The 27,425-nt window shown below is 57.2% G+C and overlaps 1 protein-coding gene across 2 annotated transcripts; it reads left to right on the forward strand.

Moving 5' to 3' along the window:
* Positions 1 to 987: 987 nt before the first annotated feature.
* Positions 988 to 27,396, forward strand: RADIL (Rap associating with DIL domain). 2 transcript variants are annotated; one of them, XM_074919733.1, is made up of 16 exons: positions 988 to 1,129; positions 5,348 to 5,453; positions 8,638 to 9,196; positions 14,680 to 15,002; positions 16,027 to 16,692; positions 16,862 to 16,899; positions 17,965 to 18,125; positions 18,746 to 18,858; positions 19,756 to 19,993; positions 20,549 to 20,721; positions 21,014 to 21,164; positions 21,497 to 21,687; positions 22,514 to 22,895; positions 23,195 to 23,334; positions 24,125 to 24,264; positions 24,908 to 27,396. In XM_074919733.1, exons 2-16 carry the CDS (start codon positions 5,418 to 5,420, stop codon positions 25,011 to 25,013), a joined length of 3,417 nt encoding a protein of 1,138 aa, XP_074775834.1. In that variant the 5' UTR covers positions 988 to 1,129; positions 5,348 to 5,417; the 3' UTR covers positions 25,014 to 27,396. The 2 variants fall into 2 exon arrangements, with proteins under 2 accessions (XP_074775834.1, XP_074775835.1); XM_074919734.1 differs by lacking the exon at positions 988 to 1,129 and adding an exon at positions 1,420 to 1,540.
* Positions 27,397 to 27,425: the final 29 nt, after the last annotated feature.

Consider the following 27,425-nt stretch of genomic DNA (forward strand, 5'->3'; position numbering starts at 1 on the left):
GCTGATGGTGACCCTGTGCTCAGTGGTGCTGGCCTAAGGGCTGGCCAGCATCTCACCAAAGTAGTTTCAGTGTAACCACCCTGCACACCCACCCTGGCCTGGGCGTTTCCCCTCCTGCAGTGGCTGAGTCTGTGGGTGACACTGTCGAGCCCCGGGGCTGCCACTGCAGGGGAGGAAGGATGCCAGATCTGGGGAGGAGGAAAATCTGTGGCAGACCGGGTGGAGGTAAGTGCATGCTGTTCGCTGCAGACTCCAGAGGGGAAACCACCCCAGCATCACCCACTGGCTCCCACCAGTCTCTCCCACGGGCACTGGCTCCTCTTGGAGAGGAGAATTTGCCCCCATTCAGTAAGACCGCTGCCTGCCCTGGGCTCTGCACATCCACGGGCTGCCCTCTCGCTCGCACCTCTCCATCGTAATTACGCCGAGGCTGGATCTCTCACAGGCTGCCACGCTCAGCAGCTTTCCCAGAGAGCTGGGGCGGGTTCCCTGCTTCCAGGGACAGCTGAAGTCACCCCAAAACCTGACCTACAACTTCCACCTCGCCCATAACTTCTTTGCTGCTGGCGATCAGGCTGCACTGGGAGGGCTCCTGGCTTTGTCATTCCTAGAGGGTGGCAGAGGAACAGGCATTTAACCCAAAAGAGAATTTCCACCCGAGGGAGGACAAGCATCAGCGACCACCCCATCGCTCCATCCCTTCTCGATTCCAACCACCGGCCCGTGGGCACCCACAGAGTCTCCAGGTCGACTTTGGAGCTTGTTTGATAAAATCTGCTGAGCCAAATCCCGCCGCCTCTGCCCTTCTCCCCCCCCGCGCCCCGGCATTTTAACCCGTCACCGTCGCGTCGCGGCCGTCCGGAACGCAGCCCCGCGCTGCAGCCCTCCCACCCGCGACCGCCCCGCCCGCGGCGCGTCCCGCGGTGCTCGGCGCTGCGCGGGGGCTGCGCGGCCGCGGGGGGGCACCGCGGTGCCGCTCCGCTCCGCTCCGCCGCGCTCCGCCCCGGCGGCGGGACGAGCCGCGCAGCCCCCGCGGCTCCGGGCGCTGCAGCCGCCGAGCCCCGCACCGTGAGTACCGGGGCCGGGGGGCGCGCACGGCGCGGGGTGGCGAACACAGACCCTACCCGAGGTACAGCCCTTTTTATTTATTTATTTTTCTTTGGGGGTGGGGGGTGGATTGGGGGGGGGGGTGAGGGTGGATTTGAGGGGGGGGGGCAGATCCCCCCTGTCGCATCTCGCAGCTGCCACCCTCTCCGCGCTGGGCCCCCGCACCGCGGACCCTCTCCCCGGGATGGGACCAGCAGGTGTGTGTCACACCCCCCCCGCCGCTCCCCCCCTCCTGCTCGGACGGGAACGTTTGTTTCTCGTCCCCTTGGAAAGTGGAGGCGGGAGGGAAGCGGCGGCCAGGGCTGAAGCTTGTCCGGTTGCTGTTGGAGACCCAACCTGCCCCGCTGCCTGCGGAACCGCACCGGGCAGCGAGCAGGCAGGCGGGGCTGTGCCGGGGAGACGCAGCACCTGGGGATCCTTGTCCCATCGCCAGGTACCCGGGGATCCTCCTCCCCACTGCACGTCCCTTGGGGATCCTTCTCCCCACTGCACACCCCTGGAGGGGCCCTGTCCCACTCACAACCCTTGATCCTTCTCCCAGCTGTGTACCCCTTGGGGTCCTTGTCCCCATTGCACCCTCCTGGGATCCTTCTCCTGATTGTATATCCCTTGGGATCCTTCTCCCCATTGTACCCTCTGGCATCCTTCTCCCCACTGAACCCTCCTTGGGATCCTTGACCCACTGCATCCCCCTTGGGACCCTTCTTCCCATTGCACCCCCCTTGGGATCCCACTGCTATTCCACACATGATATTTCAACTGTTTTCAGCTGTTTGGGACTGTTGTGGCATCCCAGGCCTTGGCGAGGAGGTGCTGGGATGGTCTGTCCCCCCACAAGGCTGGAGCAGTTTCATGCTGAGTTGTAACTTTAGCAGAGAAAACTCAGGGGAGTTTGCTACTTGCTTGGGAAGTGCTTATTTTCAGCGCTCTCCAGGATCAGTTAATTATCACTGGAAAAAAATTATTGCTAAGATCTTATAATTAGGCAGCCTACTGAGACTCTGCTGCTCGGAAGGCAGCAGAAAGCAAACGTTCTCTGTGAAATGTTTCTTGCGTGTGTGTGTGTGAATAGAGCTGCCCGGGCAGAGGGCTGGCATTTGTGCTTGCGCATTACTGGAGAGCTGATGCACGTTGGCAGCTCAGAAGACCCTGTAAAATAATGGGGAACGAAAAAAAAAAAAAAAGGCAGGAAAAGAAAAGCTGCTAAAAGGACTCCTGTTGTCCTTTTAGAATCAGGTCCCAAATCATTATAATCTGTTTGTGGAGCTGTAACTGCCTTTAGGACAAATGGTTAGTTCAGCTTTGCAGGACTGGGACTGCCTTTATATCCCGTTTGAATGGCCCCTGGGCCGCGGGGTCCAGGGCGCTACCGCAGAGTGCCCGCTGCTAATAATAACACGGTAAGGAGTTTACCTGCTCTGATCCGGCTAAAGATGGCACTGAGGCTGGCATTGACATTATCAGCCTCCGATCCGTCCCTAGATTAGACAGATAAAACTCACACAAGAAAAGGCCAGGCTCTGAAGCAGAGGCTTGATCCAGAATGGAAGGGAGTGGGGGCTCTGATTCAGGACAGAGAGGTTTGGGCTCTGCCCTGGCTGTAGGGACAGGATCTGCAGAGGGGCAGGATTTGGAGCCGAGGAGAGCACGTCAAAGCCGCTGCGTCCAGGGTGTTCTCATTTCCTTTGCTCTCCGAGTTATAATTTGTTCCACATTGCAGTGCCGGAGCGGCCTCTCCCTCTGCTCACAGTATCCAGGCTGCGGTTATTGCCATTAGACCGAGGCTGTGACTCGAGTGGTTTCCGTCCAAAAATGAAAGAAGAAAAAAAATAAAAGGGAAAATTTTCAAATAGAGATCTGGGGAAATAGCTTTCCTGGTTGCTGTTCTGGGATGGTTATGGCTGAAATCTCACCACCCATCTGCGCAGAGCTGCGTCTGCACCGGGACAAGCCCTGGGGAAATTCCAGAAAATTGAAAAGTGTTTTAATAGTGTTGCTGCTCTTCCCAAAAGGGAGTAAGATGGCCTGGTAGCTACAGGTTGATTAGCTTGATAGCATCACCCCAGGGAGAAGAGGGAGAAGCCTGGCTCAGGCTTTAATTGATTAAAGACTTCAGCACCAGGAATAAATTCCTGCCATCCAACGTGGCTGTATGGAAAATAACTCCTGGCAAGTAGAAATGATTTCAGTCTCCGACACAAGAGGTGACTCTCTGGCTGTAATACACTTTTGTGAAGCCTTTGAGTTATGTGAGGTGATATTCTTGTAAAAATCTGCACTTCCCAGTATTAAAAAAGTCAGTCCAGTCCAGTATTTAGAGCTGACATTATACAGTGTCAAGAAAGCCAGTATTAAATAAACCCGATCCATTTCAAAGGCAGTTATCAGAGGAGATTATCACTGCTGGGCACTGCTAGCTGGTCGTATGCCCTCAGTGTTTCAGTGCTTTTATCACTAATCTGGAAAGAGATTTAAATGATTTCTGGAAAAACCTGGGGCTGACCCAGAGCAGCACAGTGTTACTAGTTTGTACAAATCTAGACGGTAAACTGGGAAAGCAAAAGGCATCCTAACCAGAGCAGTATGGAAAATGGAAATTTTTGCACCCAAAAATAGTAACTGGAGTTGTACATGTTTTCCTGTCCCTAATCTGGATGATAAATTCTCTCCAGGAGCTGCCTGCAGATGCTGGGAGAGGCAGCGCAGGGGCTCACCAGCTCCCTCCTCCCGCAGGAGCTGCCTGGGAGGCAGCTGTCTGTCTGTCCCAATTTCTATGCTGGAGAATTGAAAATTTTCAGGGTAATGGGCAGTTTTGCTCTGGAAAAAAAATAGCAGCTACTTGCATTTTTGGTCAGGGCTCTATCAGAATTGAATTTGGGTTTATGACAGCCAAACCCAGTCTCTTCAGAGTGTGATGGAGATGTGGGAACTGAGGGGAAGAGACAGAGGAGCTGCTGAAAATGTTCTACAGGGAGAAAGGAGATGGCCATCCAGTTAGTCTACTCATAAATCAAATCAAAGAGGAATGAGGGGGGCTTGATTAAAGCATCTAAATACTCTTGCAGAAGAGAAAATACATTGTAGCCAAAAGCTTGTTAATTGAGCAGAGAAAAGCATGACAGGAATCAATGTCTGGCAGCTGAAGCCAGACACATTGGAAATAAGGCATAAATATTTTACCGGCGGGAGCGATTAATCATCGGAAGAAAGGAGAAGAGGCGGAGGTGGGTTCAGCATCTCTTTGCCTTTCGCATCACGACCTGTCGCCTCGCAGAAAGTTTCTCCCATAGCCCCAGCGCTGGGGCCAGCGAGAGGGGCTGGATCAAACCTGCGCGAGGCCCTGATTAGGTGATTTAATTAGATGGCATGTTTGTCTTCAGTCGTGGTGGAGCCACAGGAAGGAGTATTTTTTGTGCCTTGCTGGCTCTTTCTGAGAAACACTCATGAAATCACCGCAGCCATTTTGCAGGTTCTCCTTTTCTCTTCGGTTACCAGGGGTTATGTTCCCACAGATCTGTGCTGGGCGGGCAAGGGGACGGTGCTTGGTGGATGTCCTTGATGTAAATAGGCAAAATAGACTGAGATTCAGGAAAAACAAATCTGGGTGAGCATGCTGTGGCTGCTGGGGGAAGGAGTTGGGCCAGGACTTGTTGTCCACCCATGGGTGAGAGGGTCCCCAGCCTGGTCTCCCTGGGGACACATGTGCTCAGGAGGAGATGAAGGTCATGGGGTTATTGCTAGTCCCATCTCCTCCCCTTCACCTTTCCTTTCAGATAGCATTTCTTTTCCTCTATCTGTTCTCTCCCTGTCTCTGTGATGGGGTAAATGCTGTTGGAGGGTATCGCTGTGGCTGGATTTGCTCTGTCTCCCCCCCAAAGCTGCCATGTTCCTGCTGCGATGGAGCCTGAACTTGGGGCTGGGCTAGTCTTCCCCGTCTATGGGCTGTGGCTGGATGAACATGTGCAAACACACGTGTCACCAGCCATGCATCCCCCGTGGGTGATGTGCCCCCCTCGTGTCAACAGCTCTCACCTGCAGTGAGTGCTTGGGCTGTTTGACTTGAGGCAGGGAGAATATGCTGAGGTATAGGGGGTTTATATGGGACTCAGTAGCCTGCACGCGAAATGTGATGCTCATCGGGAGCAGAGTTGCAGCATCTCTGAGCCCTCCAAAGCCACCACACTGTGAGCAGCTGATGTCTGTGAGCAGCCCAGGACTGCTCCTCTTCTTCTTCTTGCAGAGGCACAATGGACGCCTGCCCAGGACGACGTATGATTGGGGGGGAAGGCCAGTTTTGAGAAAGAGGATGAATGGAAGGAGAAAAGGCACCTGAGAAGGATGGCAAGGTAAGGGGAGGCTTTACGTGGGCACTGGGTAGGGGCAGTGGGATGGAGCTGCTCACCCGTGGTGGGAACAGGAACCTCAGAGCCCACAGGAAAGTCCCCGGTGGTTGCAGAGTCAGTTGTGGCAATGGAAGGACATGTGGTGGCTGTGAGAATACCAAAAGCATTTGTCATAGCTCTGCAGGATAAATACAGACAGTGCTGGCTGTGGAAAATAGCAGGTTTTGGTGTGGCCAGGCACAGCACGGAGGAGGTGGATACCTGATAGAGATCCCGCTGGGAGGCAATCACAGGCTTTTGGCTAATTACTGTATTGTAGCAGAGATGTCAGTGAATGCTGAAGAAAGGGACTCTGGAAAGTCTGGGTCACGCTTCCGTAGCTGCAGGCGTGTGTCCTCCAACAGCTCACAGCTGTGATGGCATGGACAGGGAACCGCCTGCAGCGAGGAGGGGGCTCGCCCAGACTGGGGCTTCCAGGAGCACATGTCCCACCAACCTGCGGGAAGATGTGCCTCAACAGTTAGTGTCCTTGCTGGCGTGTCCCCAGGCAGCTGGGTCCGGCTGGAGCACCCCCACTCTCACAGCAGGACCCAACAGCATTGCACGTACCATGGTTTTCTCTTTAGCCTCTTTGGAGATGCCCATGACTGCTGTGTCTGAGCACATGGATGTGGGAAGAGCCCATCTCGTTATCATCTTATCACAACCATTTGAGTCCTTGAGGGGATTAAGACTGGGCATTACGCTGTTTTAGGAATAAGGCTGTGATTTCTCAGGTGGCCTGGGCTGGTGCCTGGTAAAATCACACTGGTGAAGCTCCAGATGTTGAATAACAGCATGACAAGGCTAGAAGCGTCTCTCAGTCCAGGCTTCGTATTTTTTCCCTGTGAAATGCCTTTGCCCCTGCACGCTGCAGAAACTGCATTTGATAGAAAGAGCAGGAAAATAACTGTGCTATAAATAACATATTCAAAATCAGGCAGGGACCTGCAAGAAGCGAGGATGGTGTCTGTGATGTGGGCTTGGAGAAATGTTTTTACCACCAGTAGATGTTAAAAGGTTTCCCTTTGTGCTGGAGATAGTTCAGGGCAGAGGAGATTAAATCTGTGAACTGAAAACAGTGATTTGATGACAAAGTTTTGTCTTTTGCATCGTTGATGGCAAGGTCTTGTAGGGACACTGGGGTAGTTTTTCTTCTGGTCAATGTTAATGAGGGCTGGCGAGGCCGTGCCGACAGCCCAGGGAAGCGGTTCTTGAACCCGACTGACTGCCAGTGCCCTGACCTGCTCCCCAGGTCGGATCTGCCCTGGCACTCCCAGGAGGTGTCACACAGCAGACACGAAGGGATGTCCCCAATGGGAGCAGCAGCTCCAGGCTTGGCTGGAGGAGGAGCAGTGCCATGGGGGGAGCTTTAGCCCCATCCTTGCCTCAGTTTCCCCAGCTGCAAGGTGGGAGCAGGAACAGCCTTCCCCAAACCCAGCAAGTTGTGGTGAAGCTCCTGGGACTAGGGCTCGGCTGGTGAGGTGCAAAACACAAGATGCTAAGCTCTGCTTTCCAGGCTGACCGCTAAGCCCAGTTTCAGTGACCCAGACAGCAGCGATGAGCCAGGGCTGGGGTGGCTGCCGGCTCCCCTCCCTGCCCCGCAGCACCCGGACGGCCACTGTGTCCTCGCTTTCTGAGCCAGCGGCTTGGGAAGGACAAGCCCCAATTTTTTCACAATCCTGGTGGGGCTGGGGAAGGGGAAAGGGGTGACTTGGGGTTGTGACAGCATCGCAGGATCATGAAGCTCCCAGGCATGTCCTGCAGCCTTGGTGCTTGCTGGTGGCTCAGTTTCCCCGTTGGTGGCGTTCAGTGGGCCTCTGGTCCTGGGATGGGGAGATGTGCACCCTGCAGAAATCCGCCATGCGCAGCAGGGAGGCTGTTCCTGGGTTAGAAGGTGACCTCTTTCATTAGCAGCAGGGATGCTTTTTCTTCCTGAATTAGATGGTGGTTTGGAGGCTTTCCAGGGCCGACATCATTCTGCCTGATAGCGCTGGGGTTGCTCCGGTGGTGAGATCCTGCCCAAGCAGATGGGGCTGCAGATGCAGAAAGCTGCTGGCACCCCACATCTCCCTGGCCATGCACGGCTGGATCGTGCTGACTGCTGCATCAAAGCGCTCCGATAGCTGCGGATGGGACATTTCGGGGATCTTCTGTGTACGCACCAGGCCCCTGCCTGTCCCTGTTCCCTGCACGCAGGCTGCATGTTATAAATCTGGAGGTGAGGGAAATCCCCATCCTGTCTGAATCAGAAATGCTCAAATTCCCTTTCCGGAGTTGCCCTGCCAGCGGTTTGTGGTGCACCCAGTGGCATTATCAGCACCACGCAAGCGCCGGGTGTTTGTGCATCCAGGATGTGATTTCAAAGCTGGCCCCAGGTGTCGGCTCTGACATCAGGCAGGACTTCTGTCTGCCTAAAGCCACAAGAGCGTCGTGGTTCCCAGCCTGTTCCTGGGGACCAAGGTGCGCCGGGAGCTGTCGCACGGCCACGGCCACGTCTCCTCCGGTTGCTGCCTGCGCCGAGCAGCCCTGCCCGGGCTAAGGTGACACGGTCAGTGTTGTCAGTGATGCCAGCTGTGTGCTTTAACAACATCCACAAACTAGCAACAGCCAAGAGATTTGCCAGAGTCAGGACATTTTTAGAAAGGCTAATTAAAGCCCCTTTTCACCCTGTGCCTCTTGGTGAGCAAAAACATTTAGCGGTGACCTCAGAGTGATTGCGTTTGCACTTGAGCTTTCTGTTTCACCTCTAAAAAAATGGGATTGCTCCATAAACTCGTTAGTGAAAATAACTCCTGATGCCTTGGCTCCTGACCAGGACAGGCCCCACTCTCCTCCTGCTGCAGGTTGCTTGGGCAAGAGGCACCTCTTAATATGCATGATGGAGAAACTTGGGGCTGCTCCAGGCTGTGTTCTCAGGGACAAATCCATCCTGGGGTAACCGTGCTGATGTCAAGGATCCCAGCTGGGCTTGGCCACCGGTGTTTTGGGTCACACAAGGGAAATGACCCTCCCTTGCTGCTGTCCCTTTCCACCTTGGAGGTGACAGTGGCTTCTCTGCAGCCATCAGCTGGTTCCTGCTCGCCTTGCCTGCAGCGCATCTGGCCTCCAAACCTCTGACCTTCCCCTTTTTCTCTTCCCTGCCCAGCTGTGCCCCATGACGACCTCACGCGTGATGTTTTATGGGTCCTCCTCCACCATGGCTCCGCCATCCAAGAACCGGCTGAAGCGCCAGAGCCGGATTTTCTCCCAAGTCTTGTACCGGACGCTGAGCTACAAGGACCGGAGCTCAGCCTCTGCTTCCCCGGCAGCTGGTGAGGATGACCCAGCCGAACTCTCCACCCAGCTCTCAGCCCCCGGTGTCCTGAAAATCTTTGGAGGCAACATCTGTGCAGGCACCAACTACAAGAGTGTGCTGGCGACGGGCAGCTCGGGTGCACGGGAGCTGGTGAAGGAAGCCCTGGAGCGCTACGGGCTGAGCCAGCTCAGCGCCGGGCAGTACGCCTTGTGCGATGTCATCGGGAGGTTTGAGGGCCCCGAGAAGCGGTGGCAGACGGAGGGGCTGAGGGTCCTGGGTGACCATGAGAAGCCGCTGCTCATCCAGGACCTCTGGAAGCCCAGGGAGGGCTTCTCACGGCGGCTGGAGCTGCGCAAGAGGGCAGAGGTGGAGGAGCTGGCAGCCAGGGATGTGGACACCACCACCGCAGGTCAGAGCTGAGTGCGATGCAGGGAGATGGTCTGGGGGGCTGTGACCCTCACAGAGTTGCCTGTGGGAGATGCACCCTGCACCAGCAGCTTTTGCATGTGTTTTGGGCATGGGGTGGGGGGGTGCAAGTGGGAGGGTAGCCACATTTTAGCTGCAAGGTCCTAGGTAGAGTTGTTACTCAGTGCTCTCCTGCATAAGTTTGGTACCTGTGACCTCAAATATTTACCCCAGCCAGTCTAGGGGTTCACACCAAATCCCCACTCACGGTTGGGCAGCAGCAGGCAAGACCATGAGTGTTACCTGCTCTTCCCGTCACTGTGAACCAGCATCATGGCGTCCCATGCCTCGGCACAGCTTCATGTCTGGCAGAGCACTGCTCCGCTCCCCTGCATCCCCATCTCCCCATGGGCATCCCCCAGGCCAAACATCCCTGGCAAATCTGCAGGAACAATTAAGCAAAATGAAAAGCTAATGAAGAGAGAGCAATGTAGGGCAGGAGAGCCTCTCCAGAGGTGCCCGAGCAGGTCCAGGGCTGGCAGGAGGAGATAAGTGCATCATTAGGAACCAGTAGGTTAATAAGCGACCCCAGCACAGAGTAATGAAGCTTTCCTCCTCACACCCTCAGATAAAAGCTTCACAAGGATGAGGGCAGAAAGGTTTAAAAATCAGATTTTTAATTGCATGATGCCCTTGGTGGGTCTGACCTGCTGATGGATGGGTCTGGGTCAGGCTCTGGAGGTGTTGATCAGGGGGTTTTGCTGTGATGGGCACAGAGCGGTTCCTCATGCCTGTAGGAAAGGGTTGTGATTGTCAGAAATAACCTAATGATGATGCAGGATTACCCCAGGTGCTCAGCAAAAAAGAGCCAAGGTTTCCTCACCAGCAGCAGAACAAATGGCCCAACCTGTCCCACACCAGCGGGGATGGGACTCCTTTCCCATCCGCTCTAACACAGGCGCAGGCACATGGCACGAAGGAAACCACCTGTGGGTGTTTCAGGGAAGAGCAGTAGCTGCTGGAGCCCCACCAGCTGCATTTTTCAATTGTGATTTTGCCTGGGTGCCCCAAAATCTGAGCGCGACATTTGCAACTTTGGGGGTTGCTTGCATTGTGGGTGATCTCCATCAGCATGGGGAGCTGGGCTCATCCTCTGCCTTGATATGGGAAGGATGGAGGAGCAGTGGAAAGCAGCCCCCAGCCCTCATGTTAATGCTCTGCAGGGTGGTCCACTGGCACCCGATGGTGACACAGGGCTCCCTCCATCCCTTGCTGTGTCCCCTCCATGTGTCTGATCAGGGAGGGGATGCTACAGGATCGGTCCCAGCTTGCTGCATGTGTGATGCAAATGGAGAGAAAAGGGCCTGGGCCAGGGAGGGAGCTGCAAAGGTGGATGATCTGCTCTTCTGTTTTTTTCTCCAACCAGGATCAGAGAGCCGTTAAGCACTTTGGGAAAGCAGTGACTAAAACCAGCTTCTTTTGAACAGAGGAAAGGGCAAGAGCCAAGTGCAACGGTTATAGCACATGGGGGGGGCGGGGGGCACGTGGCAGCTCCCTGCCTGAGCCCAAGGTCACATCAACTCTCAGTCTCAAATACTCCCCCTTGGCTGCAGGAAGCAGCATTCCCACATGTGACCTGGATTGTGGGTGGGCTTTACCACGGGGAGGGTAAAGCTCCCACACAGGCTGGGGGAGCCGCAGGCAGCAGGCTGCCGGGCGCGGGAGTGGGCAGCACCGAGCTGGCCTGGGCTTGGCACCCTTTGGTGATTTCTGATAGAGGAGCAGTTCCTGAAGGGATTGCGTGCCCTGGATCTGGAAATAAGCCCGCTATGCTTTCGATGTAGATATCACTTCATTTGTTTCAGCACTCCTGGGTGGGGTGGTGGAAATTCCTCATTTTTAAAACTTTGGGCATTTTCTATAGCTGAGCAAACTCCTCCAAGACAGAAAACACACCCACGTTTGTTTAGGCTGTCTGTTCTGCAGACTACACAGCCCTTAATAGTCTTACCTGTTAAAATCTCACTCCTACAGCCCTTTCTTTGAGTGGCACCAGGGGCTCTGTCACCAGTCTCACCCCATGCTTATGGCACTGCCTGAAAGGATGCTGTGGGGCTGGGGCCACACTTTCCCACCCTATCCACAAGCTACCAGGGATGAATGGGAGTGATGCAGCGTGTCTGGGGGAGGCACCTACTTCCCCCTCATCCAGCACCCCAAAAAGACACAAAATTCCTGGTGTGTGACCACCAGAGTCACCCTTGTCACCAGTCTCAAGCTGGCAGAGGTCCCCTTGCTGAGCATCAGCTGCCTGCCCAGGATCATGGGGAGCTGGTGTGGAAAATGCAGCATATGTGCAAGAAAATAAAAGAAATTTGGGCTTGTAGTTCCCCCCAGGAAAAAAAACAAAACAAAACCAAACCAAAACCACCAAACAACAACCAACAAAAAAACCCCACAGACAAAAAACCAAACAACCCAGAGATGATGCAAAGCAGGATCCCCAGGGAAATACCTGCAGGGCCCTTGCCCACACAGAGCATCCATGGAGTGGTAGGGCTGGGACCACCAGTGTCACACAGGCTGGAGCATCACTGCCCACCCTGCTGCTGAGCTGGTGGCTGGAGAAAAGGCTCCACACCCATCTGTGACCTGTTAGCAAATAGCTTCAGAGTTTTATCTGCTCAATTATTCTTTATTCTAATTAGTTGATTAGCTGCTTGCCACCGAAGAGGAAGATGCTCACTCCTCATGCCACTAATTAGCAGCACAGGTAGAGCATCTCTATAGTAAACAAGGCAGACACCCTCTCTCACTGCTACTCCTGATCCTGCTCCTTTTGGGGAGCAATGAGGCAGGAGTTAGGGAGCATCTGGCAAAAACACTCACAAACTGAAGGGTGATGGGACACGGGCACAGCACTTGGCATCTTTGTGGTAATCTTCCAAACCAGCCCCATTTTGTGCTGTGTCCTGAGCTCGTTGGGGCTTTCCCAGGGGGCTGAATTGCCTGCACACCTTGAGAAACTTAGGAGTTAAACCTATTATATTAAAGGATGCTCTGGCAGGTACCTTTGAGGATCTGGCTTTGATATACTTTAGCACGACTGCATCCAGGGAGGCCTCCCTGCAGGGCCTGCCTAGCAATTACATTAGGATGGTCTAACCTGGTGTTAGTCCCTCCTGGGTAAATTCAAAGAATTTCTTCTTTCCTGGTGCCTGTGGAGTTATTTATTGACTGATTTATTTCTTAGCCAGGAAAAGGGAACCTCTTTCTTAGGCTGAAAAAGAGGCAGATCCCAGCCAAGATCCCAGGCAACACAACCAGCAGGTTTCCCCCCAGGATGCAAGCTGGGTTTAGAGGGAGCAGCTTAGGGAGGGCCTGGTGGATGTTGGCCAGGGGGTGCACGGTGCCCCTGATGGGGTGCCCAGCGTTCCCTAAGGGATGGGGTGCGATCCTGCCCCCTTCCCATCCGTATCACCGTGGGGCTTCAGCAGCTGCCTGCTCTGCCCCGGCTGCACTGTGTCAGAGATGCTTGTGCAGCATTTCGGGTGGGATAACCTGCATGCGCTCAGGAGGAGAAAACAGTACCAGAGGATTGAAAAAAACCCCGAACCCAGTTTATGGAGAGACTTTGTTATGCTCAGGAAAAGAGCTGTGTTTATCTTTCCAGCGCAGCTCTGGGGTTAGCGGGGAGCCTGTGACAGGGGCTCTATTGGCAGTAAAAAAGCAGCTTTTTCTACACAAGATAAATACAGAAGCTTCCTTTTCCCTAGATAAGGGACCGGTGATGGCGTGTCTCTCTGGGCAGTGGGACCCCAGTCCTGACAGCCCCCGCTCTGTCCCAGTGCAAGGAGCTCCAAGCAGTAGCTGCTCCCCAGGATCTGGCCCCTCTCCTCCTCCGCTCCCACGGGCCGGGCTGGGACCCGCATCGCCCCAGCCGTCCTTCATCCCTTTGGCTCATTTCCATGCTGTGGGTTGGGGACGGGCCTCCTGGGGGGAGCCAAGGCTTCCTGCAGACACGTTTTGGGTGGCCTTTGGCATCCCCAGTGGCACGGCTTGGGCTGTGCTCCTGCCCAGGCAGGCTTGTTGCCCCCCCCCGGATTTCACGTCTGCAGGACGCAGGCATCCCATGCTGTGCTGCTGGCTGTGGTGGGGACAGGAGCGGGGCCGATTGCCTTTTTAAGAAGGATGTGGGGTGCTGGACTGCTCGGGGTGGCTTGGCCATGCCTTGCCCTAATCCCAAAGCATGTAAACAGCAGGGGCTATTTTCTCCCTCTCCCACCCCCCTTCCCATGCCCATCTCTTTCATTTTCCCAGCAAAGGAGCACTGGATTTAAAACAAACAACAAAAAAATGTATTTCAGAACCAGCAGCCCATTCCTCACCAAATAAGGCAGATGACATTTTTTTTTGGGTCTGAGCTTGTGAGTGTCCCTTTAAGCAGCCCTGGGCACTAGGCTCTCTTTTCTGTCGTCCCCAAATCCCACTGGCTGTCCCCAAATCTCGCCGGCCGAAGCTTGCTCGCCAGTCGGCCGAGCTGTGAGCGGGGCTCCGGCTCCGTGCTGCACTGACGCCGTTGCAGTGCTGCGCCCACAAGCAGATCCTTTAGGTTGGTTTTTTCCCCTCTCTTCATCCTCCCTGAATACCAGCGACCTGCTCCCAGGAGGCTGCCCACCCAAGGTACGAGCATCCTCGGACCCACAACTTCTTATTTCTCCTGCAGCGCTCGGGCCACGCTTGCAGAAGAGAGGGGCCCGTGGGGACCCCCCCCAAGGCTAGGGATGCCACGCAAGGGGCTGCTTTTGCAGCTTGGCCAGGCCTATTCATTCATCTTGCGGGCAGCTCTGCCCGAACTGATGCTTGGGAGAAGTTAATTAGAGCTCGCTCCTGCGGCAGGCGGGCGGACAGGCTCCGCTGCAGCTCCCATGCCTGGCTGATGCTTGGGGGGACTTGGGGGGGCGGGGGGGGTGTATGTCTGTGTGTGTCTCCCTGCAGCTCCTGCTTGCTGCTGGCCATCGAGCACTGAAGGCCCAAAAGCAGCAGCCAGGCTCTTTTTTTTTTCTTTTTTTTTTCTTTTTTTTCCCCAAATTGAGCTCATTATTTAGCGCAGATTTCCTTTCCCCCCTCCCCATCCCTGACAGTGTGGGTGGGGGTATGCTGTGGATGCTGAGCCTGGCCTGGCTGAACCCCCCCAGTCAGTGGGGTTGGGGGGCCAGGGAGGGCTGGGGCACCCATCTTTTGGTGGTGGCACCGGGGCACAAAACTCCCATCGTTGGAGTCCTGGTGTCACCCTTCGGCGAGGGCAAGGCAGCAGGGGACACCAGCCCGGGGAGGGTGCGTGGTGCTGGCGGGGGTGTGGGGGGGTTCAGCTGCTTCATCCCCACTCCCACGCTGTAGCCGCCCTCCAGACGTGGGGTGCTACGGCTGCGGGGGTCCCGGCGGCTGAACGCTGCTCCCCCCCGCCTCCCCTTCCCATCCCCGCAGGCATCAACGCCCAAGCGCGGAAACTGCAGCGGCACCGGGCGCGGGGGGCCCGGCGGCCGCCGGCGGGGGCTGAACGGCGCGGCCCCCCCCCGCCCCCCGCCGCTCCGGCCCTGCGGCGCAGCCTCAGCGAGACCAGCCTGGGCCCCCCGGCTCGGCGGGCCGCGGCCGGGAGCCGGCCCGGGGCTGGGGCCGGGGAGCGGCTCCTCCGGCATTGCTCCACCCTGCCCGGGAGCCCGGCGGCGGCGCGGAGCGGCGGCAGCATGCGGTACTCCCTCTACCAGTCCCCGCACCTCCTGCTCCTGCAGGGCTACAGCCAGCAGCATGTAAGCACCGCGACGCCTTCCCGCTCACCCCCCCGCACCCCCCGGCACCCCCCCGCTTTCCTCACCCACCCCCCCAAGCCCCCGGGGAAAGGGGCTGCTTGTATGGCCGGAGCTGCTGGGGTAAGGGGTTGGGGGGGGCGGGATGGCGCGGAAGAGCATCCTTTAGGAAATAAGCGGAGCCAGCTTGGGACTTGGAGCCTTGTCCCCAAACCTGTCCCCAAGCCCTGAGGGGCGCAGAGCCGGGACCCACGACCCCCGGTCAAAGCTGTAGAGGGAGGCGGGGAAAATCCCCGCAGCAGCATCCCTCGCCCTGGCCCAGTTCTGCGGGTGATGGCTGAGCTGCCCCGTCCCCTGTCTGGCTGCTTCATTAGTGGCAAACGTAATGAGAGGCAGCAAGGAGACAGCACGTCTGGGAGCCCCTGCTCCCCAGCGCTGGAGGCACTGGGGGAACTGGAAAGGACTGGGGTGGCTCTTGTAGTTAATGGCCACTTTGTCCCCATTGAGTGTCTGGCTGTTCCAATCTTTCTGGAAGAGTGACACTGGTGCTGCAGCCCTCCCGTTAGTACAGCTGGGGAAACTGAGGCACGGGGTGGTTATGGGTGGCAGCTGGGGGGGAAGGAAGGGGAGGGAGCGGCTGCTCTCACCGGGGTCTCACCGTCCTCCCCTGGGCAGGGGGATTCAGACATCGCTGCAGTCTGGGGGGAGAAAGTGGGAAGGAAAAGCAGCTGTGGGAAAGGAGGGGGTAGGAGGTGGAGGGTGGGCTCCTTCTGCCCAAAGCAGCCTCATTTTACTGCATGCCCAAAGTTATCGTGCCCATTTATTAGTGTGCCCTGTCCTGCTGTATATCACTGCTGTCCTGCTTGGCAGCAAAGAAAACAGAATGTGGCTCTGCCGTGCAAAGGTGCAGCCGGCGGGTGGGCGGCCAGGGGATGGTGGGAGGCTGCAGCACCCACCGCACTGCAGGGAGGAGGGTCCCTTCTCCCCCTCCCCTCCCCGGTTCATCCCGCGTCTCCCCGCTTGGCAGGACAGCTTGGTTTACCTGCTGAACCGTGAGCAGCACACGGTGGGCCAGAGGACGCAGGCGAGCAAGCCCAGCATCAGCCTGTCGGCCCCTGACATCTTGCCCCTGCACTGCACCATCAGGAAGCTCCAACCTTCCCGGCATCGCTGGGAGGAGAAGCTGGTGCTGGAGCCCATCGCCGGTGCCGGCATCTCTGTCAACTTCGCCAAGGTGGCCCGGACGGTTGTGTTGCGGCACGGGGACCTCCTCTCCCTCGGTCTCTACTACCTGCTCCTCTACAAGGACCCCATGAAGGCGCAGCCGCTGCCGGCACAGACCCTGCTGAGGCTGCGAGCCCTGCACCCCGCCGTCCCTGAGGGTCCCTCCGTCTGCGGGGCGTGCGGCAGCCTGCTGAAGGAGAGGGACCCTGCCACCAAAAAGCAGGGTCCCTTGCCCGCCGAGGGCCTCAGGGTGCCCCGCAGAAAGCTGCTGCTGGAGTTTGAGCCGGCGGCTGAGGATTTGCTCCTGCGGCGCATCATGACCCTGATCGAACCGGGGGGGGATGACCACAAGCTGACACCCGCCTTCCTGCTCTGTCTCTGCATCCAGCACTCGGCCACCAGCTTCGAGCCGGGCGACTTCGGGCAGCTGCTGCTCAAAGCAGCCAAAATGATCCAGAGGACAGTGTGGGTCAGTCAGCAGTGGGACGGGGGTGTTGCTGGGGTGGGGGTGTTGCTGGACCCCCCCGGGGGCTTCCCCCAGCCTGGCCCCTGGCAGCAGCGAGTGCTGGGTGGGGTGATGCTCATGCCACCCTGTCCCACTGTTTTTCATTTTGCTTTCCCCTTCTCTCCCTGTGCAGGAGCGGACGCGGGAGCTGGCTGAAAAGCAGTCCCAGCAGTAAGTGCGACCTGCTGCCCTTGTTTTGCCCCAAAATAGGAAGAATTCAACCCAGTTCTTCCTCCATGAGCAAGGAGAGTCTGTGGCTGGCTAAAACCACCCTCCCAGGCTGGTGGCACCAATGCACGCTGAATTTCCTCCTAAATCTCATGCATTCAGCTCTCTGGTCCCTTCACCACAGTGCTTGCAAGGCCCCTGCTTCACAAGGTGTGGGGCTGGAAAAGCAGGAGAGCTTGGAGCAGAATAAGACCTACAGCAGCTCTGGGGTCTTCTCCAGTCCAAGACCTGGCCAAGGCTTTGCACATGTGGCTTCAGCATCCCCAAAGGACATAGCAGGGCTGACCCTGGAATAGGGGCTCACCCCATTCATGCTGAAGACCCCTCTGTAGAGCAGGGTCAGGGCTGGTGTTGAATGTGTGCAGCCAGGGATGGTGGCACAGGGTGTCCTGGGGTGGGGAACACCACTTTGGGGCCATCACATTGGTGCGGGGGGATGGCTTCCCAGCTATCTCCAAAATCTGGGATCCAAAGCAGCTTCTGGAGAGGCTGTTGGTGCTTGCCGGGAGCTATCCTTTAATAGAAGCTCTGAGGATGCTCCCAGGCCTTTCCTATAGCAGGAAAAAGCAGTTTACCAGCTGAGAAACTTCCCAGATGCTTTTTATTTATTTTGTTTTATTTTTGAACAGCCCAGTGTGGGCGGGCTGGGTTTAACCGTCCAGAGCTGGCAGGAACAGCACATACTTCTTGGGGAAAGCTGTTCTTCAGCCATGAGTATTTACTTCAGCTCAGCTGTAACAGGACGAGTTTCCCCCAGAAGCAGCACCCCACAAAGTCCAGGTGGCCCTCAGCCAGCCCAGTCCCCACTGGGTTCCTTTTGCCATCCCACAGAGCAGGAACCACCAAAATTTTGCTTGTAAAGGGTCTTCCTAAGGGGGGCTGCTGGGCTTGGGGGTGAGGAGATGCAAATGCTCTCATGGCATTGCCCCAGGCTGGCTATTGTCTCCCCAGAACCTTGAGTGGGGTTGTTGAGGAGCAGCAGCTGTAATACCCGCTGTGTCTCCCCAGCCAGGACCCTGCTGCCTTATCCCGCTTCACCATCACAGACCTCCTCCCGGACCTGCAGCACATCCTCTTCTGGATGGCCAATGCCATCGAGGTCCTGTACTTCATCCAGCAGAAATCACCCACCTACATCCAGAGCATGGAGGAGGAGCTGGACGTCAGAGGTAGGGCTGGACGCAGTGCCCTGCTCGCTTCTCCAGCCACAGCGACTTTACTCTGCTAATCCCCAGTTGCAAGCGGTGGTCAGTGCGCCCAGGATGCTCCTTTAACACCCCCCCCACCCTGTAATCCTCATCAGCAGGGACATCTCTGTGGTGCAGGCTGGGGTAATCTGTGCGGGAGGAGCAGCCTTGTGTTGTGCCGTGGTGCTGCTTGGCTTTGGGGCCAGCTTGTGCTGTGTTGGCAGTCGAGCCTCCTCTTTCTGCCACAGCAGCTTGTGGCTAATGTCTTGGGCTTTTTGCCCCTCAGCTGCACCTGGATTTGCAGGCAGCCCTGCAGAATTGCTCACTGGTGAGCCTGTGTTAATGCAGAAAAAAACAACACAAAACAAAACAAAAACATTCATAGGCCAGAGAGGCTCTTGGAGGGATGCTGTGAACTGTTGGAGGTGCAGGTGGGGGCTCTGGGATGAGAGGAGCCTCTTTGCCCCTGTTGGGGGGATGTCAGGATGGCAATGCCAACACAGGATCACTGATAACCCCCACCCCAAGGATTTGGGGAGCAGTGAATTCAGCCTGCTTTGCTGCTGCAGGTTTGCTCCCCCATCCTGCTCTCTGCCCTGTAGGCTCCAAGGAGTCTCTGTTCTCCTCGACCATCACAGCCAGCGAGGAGGCGATGACGGTGCTGGAGGAGGTGATCATGTACACCTTCCAACAGTGCGTCTACTACATCTCTAAGGTATGCGCTCCCAGGGAGGGCAACAGCATCCCCCGGGGCCGCCACAACATCCCCAGCAGCACTCTTGGGCTGTGCAAGAGGTTTGGGGTTTTTTTTAAGCTTTTACTCTTTGGCAGTTGCATTGCACTGAGGTGTTTTCCTTTGGGCTGAAATGCCCCGATTTTTGGTCACGGCCCAGGAAAAGTATCAAGTTACTGCGGCGTGTTTCCCTGCCTGCAGTGCAGCGGCTCAGGGGAGACGTCTGGGGAGAGCTGCTTGGCTCCAGCCAGCGCGGCATAATGGTGTGATTCAGGGCGTGATGGAAAGGAGCCCCTGGACCGTCGCCGTTGGACCGCGAGAGGCGGGTGGCATCGGCAGCGGGGAACAGAGCGGGCAGTGTGAGGCGGGAGAAAGGCTGCTGTGTGCGGGACGGCCCTGCCTGCCTGCTGGCATCAGCACGCAGGGACACAGAGTTGCTACTGTGCAGCACCCTCCTCCCCAGCACCCTCGGCTCCCCCTCAGCTTCGGCAGAGGTGGGTGCTAGGTGCTGCTCTCCCATGTAAGCAATAGGGAAAGTCTATCCCCATCAGTCCTGGTTTTTCTTTCACCCTCGTGCCCAGCTGATCTGTTGCTGCCCTGGTTCAGATCAATTTTCAGATCCATTTAGCTGAACTCTTCCCCACACCGTCACCTCCAAGTGCTAAAAGTGACAGACATGTTCATTTTAATTTTTTTTTTAAACACTTGTGCCACACTGGAGCACGGGGAGGCAGGGGATAAGCAGGATCAGCCCCTTGCTGGAGCAGCGCCAGTGGGGTTGACTCAGCTTGTGGGGATTGGAAGGGTTTAACTCATACACAAAAAAAACCCCCAAAGAAGCAAAACCAGTCTGCTGTGAACTTGCCGCTCTCTCTGCAGTGTCTGTACGTGTCACTCCCTGCCCTGCTGGAGTGCAACCCCTTCCAGAACGAGTGCCGGGAGAGCTGGCGAGCATCCCCGCCGCTGCCCGAGGAGCTCCGCAGGGTTGTGCTCATCTACCAGGCGGTGCTGGACCTGCTCCACCAGTACGAAGTGCACCCGGAGATCACCTCTCAGATGTTTGCCTACCTCTTCTTCTTCTCCAACACGCTGCTCTTCAACCAGCTCCTAGATAAGGGTTAGTCTTCCTCGAACACTCAGCCTGGACTGGGTAACCCATAGGGGACCAGCCCTCTGGGAAACCCTCCTTCCATCCCAGTGCCATCTTGGGGGGCACAGGAGCGAGGGGGCTTCAAGCAGCTCGAGGGGGATGGAGATGGGCAGGTCTCAGCACCGTTATGGGGAAGCCAAGCACAGACCCAGCTGCTGTCTCCAGGACCCCCATTCCCATGAGGGGTTTAACGCCGTAAGTGCCCCATCCTCACCCCCTGCAAGAGTGCTGCCCTTCATAGCCTGAGCAGAGGAGGCTGAGGGCAGTTTGGAGGAGCAGCTCATTAATAAACCACTACAGTCTGCTTGTAATAGAGGTGCTTGTTAGCCCCCATTAACACAGCAGCCCCACTGCCTGCCGTTTAGGCCAGGTGAGGTCCAGCCACCACCAGGAGTTACATCTATAAGATGCTGGGGACATTAAACTGGATTTATTTCGCTGCCCTGGGGTGGGGTCTGGGCGCTGGCTGAAGGCTGGGGGGCTGTTCCCTGACCCATGCTGATGGATGCTTTGCCTCCACAGGCTCCTCTCTCAGCTGCTTCCACTGGTCACAGGGGGTGAAGCTGCGGGCCAGCGTGCGGCTGCTCCTGGAGTGGCTGCGCGGTGCTGGCTTTGAGCAGCTCGCCCAGCAGTTCTTCGCCAAACTTGCCAGTGTGGCCAACCTGCTGGCCATGCCTGGCTCCCAGCTGGTGCAGGTGAGGGACGCTCGGCCTGGGGCTCGTGGCATTGGGATGGGCACAGGCAGGAGAGACCCTGCTCAGCGTTTGGGGGTCCCTGCAGCGATATGTCCCTCCTTCTGCAATCTGTTGGCCAGCTACCCCTTCCTGGGGTGGTGGGCCCGTGGGTGGGCAGTACTGAGTAAGGGATGCTCGTGCTCACTCCATCTTGCCTGGTCTCTCCCTCCCGTCCCCCTCGTGAGCCCCTGCTCCTCAGAGGAAGCGGTTCCTCACCTCTGCGGTTTGCCCCGCGCTCTGTCTCCTTGTTCAGATGACCTGGCCGTCCCTGCGAGCGGAGTTCCCGGCGCTGAGCCCTGCGCAGCTCCACCGGGTGCTGAGCCAATGCCAGGCGGTGATGGATGTGGGCTGCATCACGGCGTGGCAGCCTGGTGAGGAGGAGAGCCCGGCCGCCTTCCAGCCCGGTGAGCCCCTGGCTTCGCGCTCAGCGCTGCTCCGGTCACCCGCAGGCTCCCTCCGAGGTTTTTATGTACAAAGCAAACAGGCAATTCCCGTCCCCTCCCTGAGGCTTCTGTAGTAACTGCAGCGATCAGGAATAACTACAGCCCTGTGATTTGGGGATTGCAAAGAATGCAAAGCGCATTCAGAAGGGCCTAGGGCTCTTTCTGTGTTCCCAAGTGAGGGATGCTGCTGCCTCGCAGCTCATTGTGTCCCCAGTCCCGGCTGGGAGACGGCATGTGGCCGAGAGTGGAGTGCAGCCCCGGCCAGTGCTAGCCTCCCTCCTTCTGCCTTTCAGATGAGGTGCTGGAGTCCTTCGACAATCACCCACCCATCATCCTGCCTAGCGGGGGCTTCAAAGTGGACCTGGAGGTAGAGGCGCTGGATGACAACATCTACCGGCACCTCCTTTACATCCGCCACTTCCTCTGGAGCCTGCAGAGCAAGAGCCCCTACGCCAGCGAGGGGCCAGGCTCAGCACCCCCAAAGGTAGCCTGTACCCCACAGAGGGGCTGTTCCTCTCCTAGGTGGGCAGGAGGGTCTCGGGTCCCTCTGCAGCCCCTCCAAGCCCGGTGCCAAGGGCTCGCTGCCCTCGCCTGCAGCCCAGAGCTGCGGGATGCCCTCACGTAGAGCTGCTGGAAAGATTAGTGCTGCTAATCCCCCAGCCTTGGGGGTGCGGGAAGGTGAGCTGGAAGGACAGGCTCGTCCCAGCAATCTCGTTAGTGGGGAGGAGGGAGGAAGAGGGGGGTGGCTGCAGGCAGCGCTCCCTTTCTCCCTGCACGTTCCTCTGTCTGCCCTGCCCTGCACCTTGCCTGTGTAGCCAGGCGGGCTTGCACAAAAGCACTAATTAGCTAATGCCTATAAAGCACAGGGAGGGTGAGACATGCTGCAGGTGCTAAGCCACTTGTCTCCAGTGCTCTGGGGAGAATGTCCCTCCAGCAGGTCCCCTTCTCCTCTCCTGCCCTGTCCCTATCCACTGCAGCACCCATAGGCCCTCCTACTTCCTCCCCTTACCCTGGGGCCACAGAAGGAGCTGTGCCCCCCTGCTGTTCCCCTCCAAGGAGGTCCCCCAGCAGGGACATGACTAGGAGTCCCCTCTGGGCTAGCTGTGAGCATCCCCAGCATGGCCCTGGCCACAAAACTGGGGTGTGGGAGCTGGGCTAGGAAGCTGGGACAAGCCCTGGTGGTATCCAGATTGCCAAGGCTTTGGCTGGAGACACAGCCATCCTGCCTGCAAAGCAAACAGGGTGGTGGGGTGCAGGTAGGGTGTGAAAAGCACACACAGTAGGGTCCACAGAGCATTTTTCTCCTTAAGAAAGAGGCATGCACGACGCCAGATGTCCTGGAGGTGAGCGAGAGCCTGGCTGCTGCCATCACCCAGGAGGACTACTGCTCCCTGGGGGGCTGCGCCGAGCTGGAGGGGAGCCCCCCACTCTGCCTGGCCACCAACGGCTGCCCCTGCGAGCACCCCGCCAGCGAGCCCCAGCTCCAGGAGAAGCTCAAGCAGCTGCAGCTGGGCAGGGGTCTGGTCCCCAAGGCCAGCACTGCCCCCACAGACCCCTCCTGCCTGCTGACGCCACCCACCACCCCCCTGAATTTCGACTGCGGGAGCCTGGAGTCCCCACAAGGCACCAGCAAGGGGCTGCAGGACCCCCGGCGGAACGGGATGAACGGCACCAAAGGCAGCACCCCTGAAGGTATCAAAAGCTGGCGCTGCCCTACTTTGGGGTGCAGGATTGGGGCATGAGGGGGTTTGCTGCCGCTCTCCTGCACAGCTCTCTCCGTATGGACAGTTCCTGCGGGGACTTGTCAGTGCTTGGACAAGGCAGGTGAGAGCAAACGAAGCATCTCATCAAGCTCCTGCCCTGGAAGCAAACAAGCCTTGGGGCTACCTGAGGTCATATTTGGTGGGGTTTTGGGGGGCCGCTTTCTGTGGGAGGTTGCGAGGCTGGGTTTGGGTGATGCCAGAGCGGTAAGCTGGTCTCTCCGCTGCCAGGATGCTCACCGACTCCCTATGACTACCCCACACCAGAGTCTTCCAGCCGCAGCTCTGCCACCGATGACTTCTGCTACGTCTTCGTGGTGGAGCTAGAGAGAGGGCCCATCGGGCTGGGGATGGGGCTGATCGACGGCTTGGTGAGTTCTCACCGATCGTAGGACAGGGCTGATGCCCCTCTGAATAGCTGGAGTGCGAGATGTGGGACATGTTTTATACCCCAAAGAAAGCCAGCAATGAAGTTAATGGCTTCCCACAGAAGCTAGCCTGCTTCTCCTGAGGAAAATGAAGCACAGAGTGATCTCTTGGGAGGAGCAGATCTCTGCTCCTGGGTCACTGTGCCAAAGCATCCATCGCAGCTGGCCTGCAGCTGGAGAGAGCAAACAGTTCAGTTCTCTTGTGGAAGGAAAATGACTCAGCCAAGGTCTTTCATCCACCCTTCAGCAGGTGGCCAGGGAAGCAGAGGGGAGCAAGGAGGCTTGTGGGGTACCAGAACAGCTCCACCAGCCACAGCACTCGTTGCATAAGGTGGCATTGCAATCTGTTTTAGTGCACTGGATCATCTTACTAAGTGGCCTTTCACAGCAGTCCATTAGTAGGAAACACCCCATCACAGAGCCCCTGGGACAGCTGTGAACAAAGAGCTCCTATCCCAAGACAGCTGCAGGTTAATAACACTTTACTCTTAATTAAATTGAACAAGACAAGATTGCCCCCACCTCTCCTTTATGTGTATAAATTGATGAGAAAAAAAAGCAGGTTTGCATTTCCTTCCTGGTATTGTTAGTGACACGGTCCCCAGTGCCTCCAGGGTCCCACTGCTTGGCTGTGAGCTGTCACCCTGCCTGGGGGGCTCAGCCCTTTGGGACTGCAGACCTTTGGTGTCCCCTCTGCCCTGGCTGGCCGCTCACTGCCTTTCCCTGCCAACAGCACACTCTTCTCTGCTCCCCGGGCATCTACATCCGCACGCTGATTGAGGACAGCCCCGCGGCCGCCGACGGCAGGCTCTCCATTGGGGACCGCATCCTGGCTGTCAACGGCACCAGTCTCATCGGGGCAGACTACCAAAGGTGAGTCACAACTCGCCCGAGGGCCTGGTCCACTATTGGCACTGTGGGAGTTACTGCTCGGGTCCAGGTTTTCAGCTGTTTTGCAGCAAAGAGCTGCACAGGGTCTCCAAGTCCCTGGTGCTATAGTGCCGGCCAACAATGCGAGGATGCTGCGGTACGGGCAAGCTGCAGGGAGGAGTGACCTGCCAGGACACTGGAAAGGGGGGAAGGTAGCTGGTTGGAGGGGTTTGGAAGAAGGATCTGGGAGCAAAAGCTGGAGAACATATTCAGGAAACAAATGAGAGATCCAGAGGTGGATCTCTGCAAGGCAGAGCTGCTCCAGCCCCATCCCACCCCAGGTGTCCTCTCAAAGGCAGCGGGGTGGGGCAGTTCATGCTCTGCCTGCCCATCCGAGGCACAGCCCAGGTGGCCACGGGACACAGCAGCTCAGGGCTTGTTTGCTCTCGTCCTGGCAGCACTTGTGTGGAGGCCAGGCTCTCCGTAATGCTACAGGCAGAAGAGAAACAGATCCCACTTGTGAGACTGAGCAGGCACAGAGCAGAGTGTGCAGGTGTTTTGCAAATGCCCGTGACCTGGCGGGCTCCTGGGGGGCTGCCAGCCTGCGGGGAGCCAGAATTCACTTCTCTGTTGCCGCCCTCTGCAGTGCGGTGGACCTCATCCGCTCCGGAGGGAAGAAGCTGCGGTTTCTGGTTGCCAAGTCGGACATGGAAATAGCCAAAAAAATCAGTTCCAGCTCCTCTTCCTCCTAGTCCTTGTAGTAGGAGGGTCCTTCTGCAGCACCTTGTGGGTGCAGCTCTGGTTAAGGCTGACCTCAGGAGCCTGGAGTGCAAGAGGGAGGACCAGGACTCCACAACTGCCCTCGATTCGCTTTTTGACACCTTGCCCCTGCGCTGCAGCAGATGAAAGGACATGGACATGCAAGGGTGGTGCACGCTTCCCCCACTGCATGGGCTGGGAGCATCATTCCTGATCCATTGCCTGGCCTCACCTTATACCCTGCGTCATCCTTCTCAGGAGCTTTCCTGGTCCTTTGCCCCCTCTGGCAGGGGGTAGGAAGGGGATGCTCCCTCCGTGGGGACTGCAGGCAGGCTCCTCTGTTCCTCCATGCCGGCAGCCCCACGTGATCTTTCACGCTGGCAGGCAGAAGGCTTGAAACACCTTTAGGATTTAAAGATTAGCATGTGGTGCAGGCCTGGGCTTCGCTGTGGCAGTGGCCACCTGAGGTGCTGGCACACCAGGCTGGAAAAGGGTGCCCAGCTCTGGGGGTGGTAAAGGCAGCACAAGCACCCAGGAGTGGGATTCCAAGCAGGATGCATTGCAAGAAGTTCCCTAGTGCCATACCCTAAGGCAGGTGCCCTGCTGCTGCTGGGCTACAGTCACACAGCCCTGCTTTGGGATGGGAAGCAGCTACAGCAAAGGGCTGACACCACCAGCAGTTCCCTGCGAGTCCTGGGGAGAGCCCCTTGAAGAAAAAGACTCTCTCACCCTTGCTCATGCAGCATTTGTTGCCTGGCTCTGGCACTGTGATCCTGGCAGAAGGCCCCAGGACTGACCCAGCAGCGTGGGGCATTCGCAGCAGAGAATTTCCCCACATGGGAGCTGTTGCCCTCTCCAAGGGGCTTACATCCAGGTTGGTGCTTCTGTGCTGGCCTCTGGTCCCTGTGAGCTGGGAAGAGTGGGTTTGTGCCACCAGGAACCCGAGTGAGCCCGGCAGCAAGCGGTGCCAGACCCCAGGCGTGGCTGACACTAGCCCAGGCAAATAACATCTTGACCTCGTGTCCCAGTCCTCTCCCTCCAGCTTCGCCAGGCCATTTTAAGGCCACCCCGTTTCCTGCCCAGCCCAGAGCACCTCAGAAGCGCGTGCTGCTGCCATGCCGATGGGTGATGACGGGCAGCAAAGGCTCTGTTTGGAAGGTCGTCTTGAATGTCCCAGAAACAGCTCTGCTATCTGCTGCCGACAGCAACGGTGTCAGCAGAGCTGAGGTGGCAGCTCCATCGTGTGGCTGGCTGGTCCCCTGCACACCTGGCCTCCTGCCTGCCAACTCCTCCCTGTGCTTTTAGCAACATTAAACGGGATAAACCCGACCTGGTTTCCACATATAGACAGATACTGAGACCTGGTTTAGCTGAACCCTATTAAAACAGCCTGCTGCAAAGCCCTACATCACACCCTGCCCTTAAACCAGCACGGTCTAGGCTCTGGCAGCAAATCAGATGTTCACGAGGCATCTCACAAGAACAGTGCTCTGAGGATTGTGATGCTAAAAAAGGGACGCTTTAAAAAAGGGTTGGCCTTAATTAAACCTCACTGCTGTAGTTTTGGTTTCTGTACTTAGCCTTGCACTTTGCAGAAGGAGAGAGATGTCAAAATAATCCACACAGAGGAAACACTCCACGACTGGATTTCAACACAGCGTGGGCTGCCTTTTCTAGGGCAAGACAGACAAATCACCTTCCCCAAGACACTAGTGCCTTGCTTCTCTGCTAGGCCATGCTCATGGCATGCAAGGCCTGGGACCACTGCAGCCCTCCTGCCACTGACTCAGCTGCACCAGGCAGGCGAGCAAAGGCTCAGGGCCCCCCAGGGCTCCTGGTGATTCACTCGACTTTCAATCAAGTAGGTACATTGGCCTGTCATCCCCCACGAGCTCAGCAGGTTTGTAGGGCAGGAAAGAGACTGCCTAGAGCCCCTGGGAAAATTGCATGCACTCCTTACTTGCCTCTGCCCAGGAGCAAAGGCTTGGGCAAGGCTTGGTTTGCACTGGACAGGACTGGGGCTGCACCCTGGCCAGTTCCAGTGGTACCAACACAACCCTCTGCTCTCCACTGAGCCCCAGGCAGGTGGGAACCAGCCTCTGAGCTGTACACTGCTCACAGCGCAGTCCGGTATTGAAGCAGACTGTAAATAAGCCCTGCTATTTACTAGTGTGCATGAGGGCTTGCTTCTCCTGGGAGAAGCAGTGGGACGTATTTACTTCCCCCATTTGTTAATACTGTACAGCTCGAATGTGTATAAATTTCTCATGCAGCTACAGAACACAGCATGGCGCCTGTTTGACACGGGGCTGATGTATATTAAGAAATGCTCTCGGTGTCAACAATAAACTGGATCAATAAATCTCTCTAAGCTCCCATCTGGTAGTTGTCTCTTGGATCTTGGC

Source organism: Athene noctua, chromosome 15 (assembly GCF_965140245.1).
Source record: "Athene noctua chromosome 15, bAthNoc1.hap1.1, whole genome shotgun sequence".
Classification (NCBI taxonomy): domain Eukaryota; kingdom Metazoa; phylum Chordata; class Aves; order Strigiformes; family Strigidae; genus Athene; species Athene noctua.

Excerpts from the sequence above, each read along its gene's own strand:
- RADIL (XM_074919733.1), top strand. The coding sequence starts at position 5,418 with ATGGAAGGAGAAAAGGCACCTGAGAAGGATGGCAAG. Across the intron at positions 5,454-8,637 it reads CACCTGAGAAGGATGGCAAG|CTGTGCCCCATGACGACCTC; the intron begins GTAAGGGGAGGC and ends TTCCCTGCCCAG. Across the intron at positions 16,693-16,861 it reads TGATCCAGAGGACAGTGTGG|GAGCGGACGCGGGAGCTGGC; the intron begins GTCAGTCAGCAG and ends CTCCCTGTGCAG.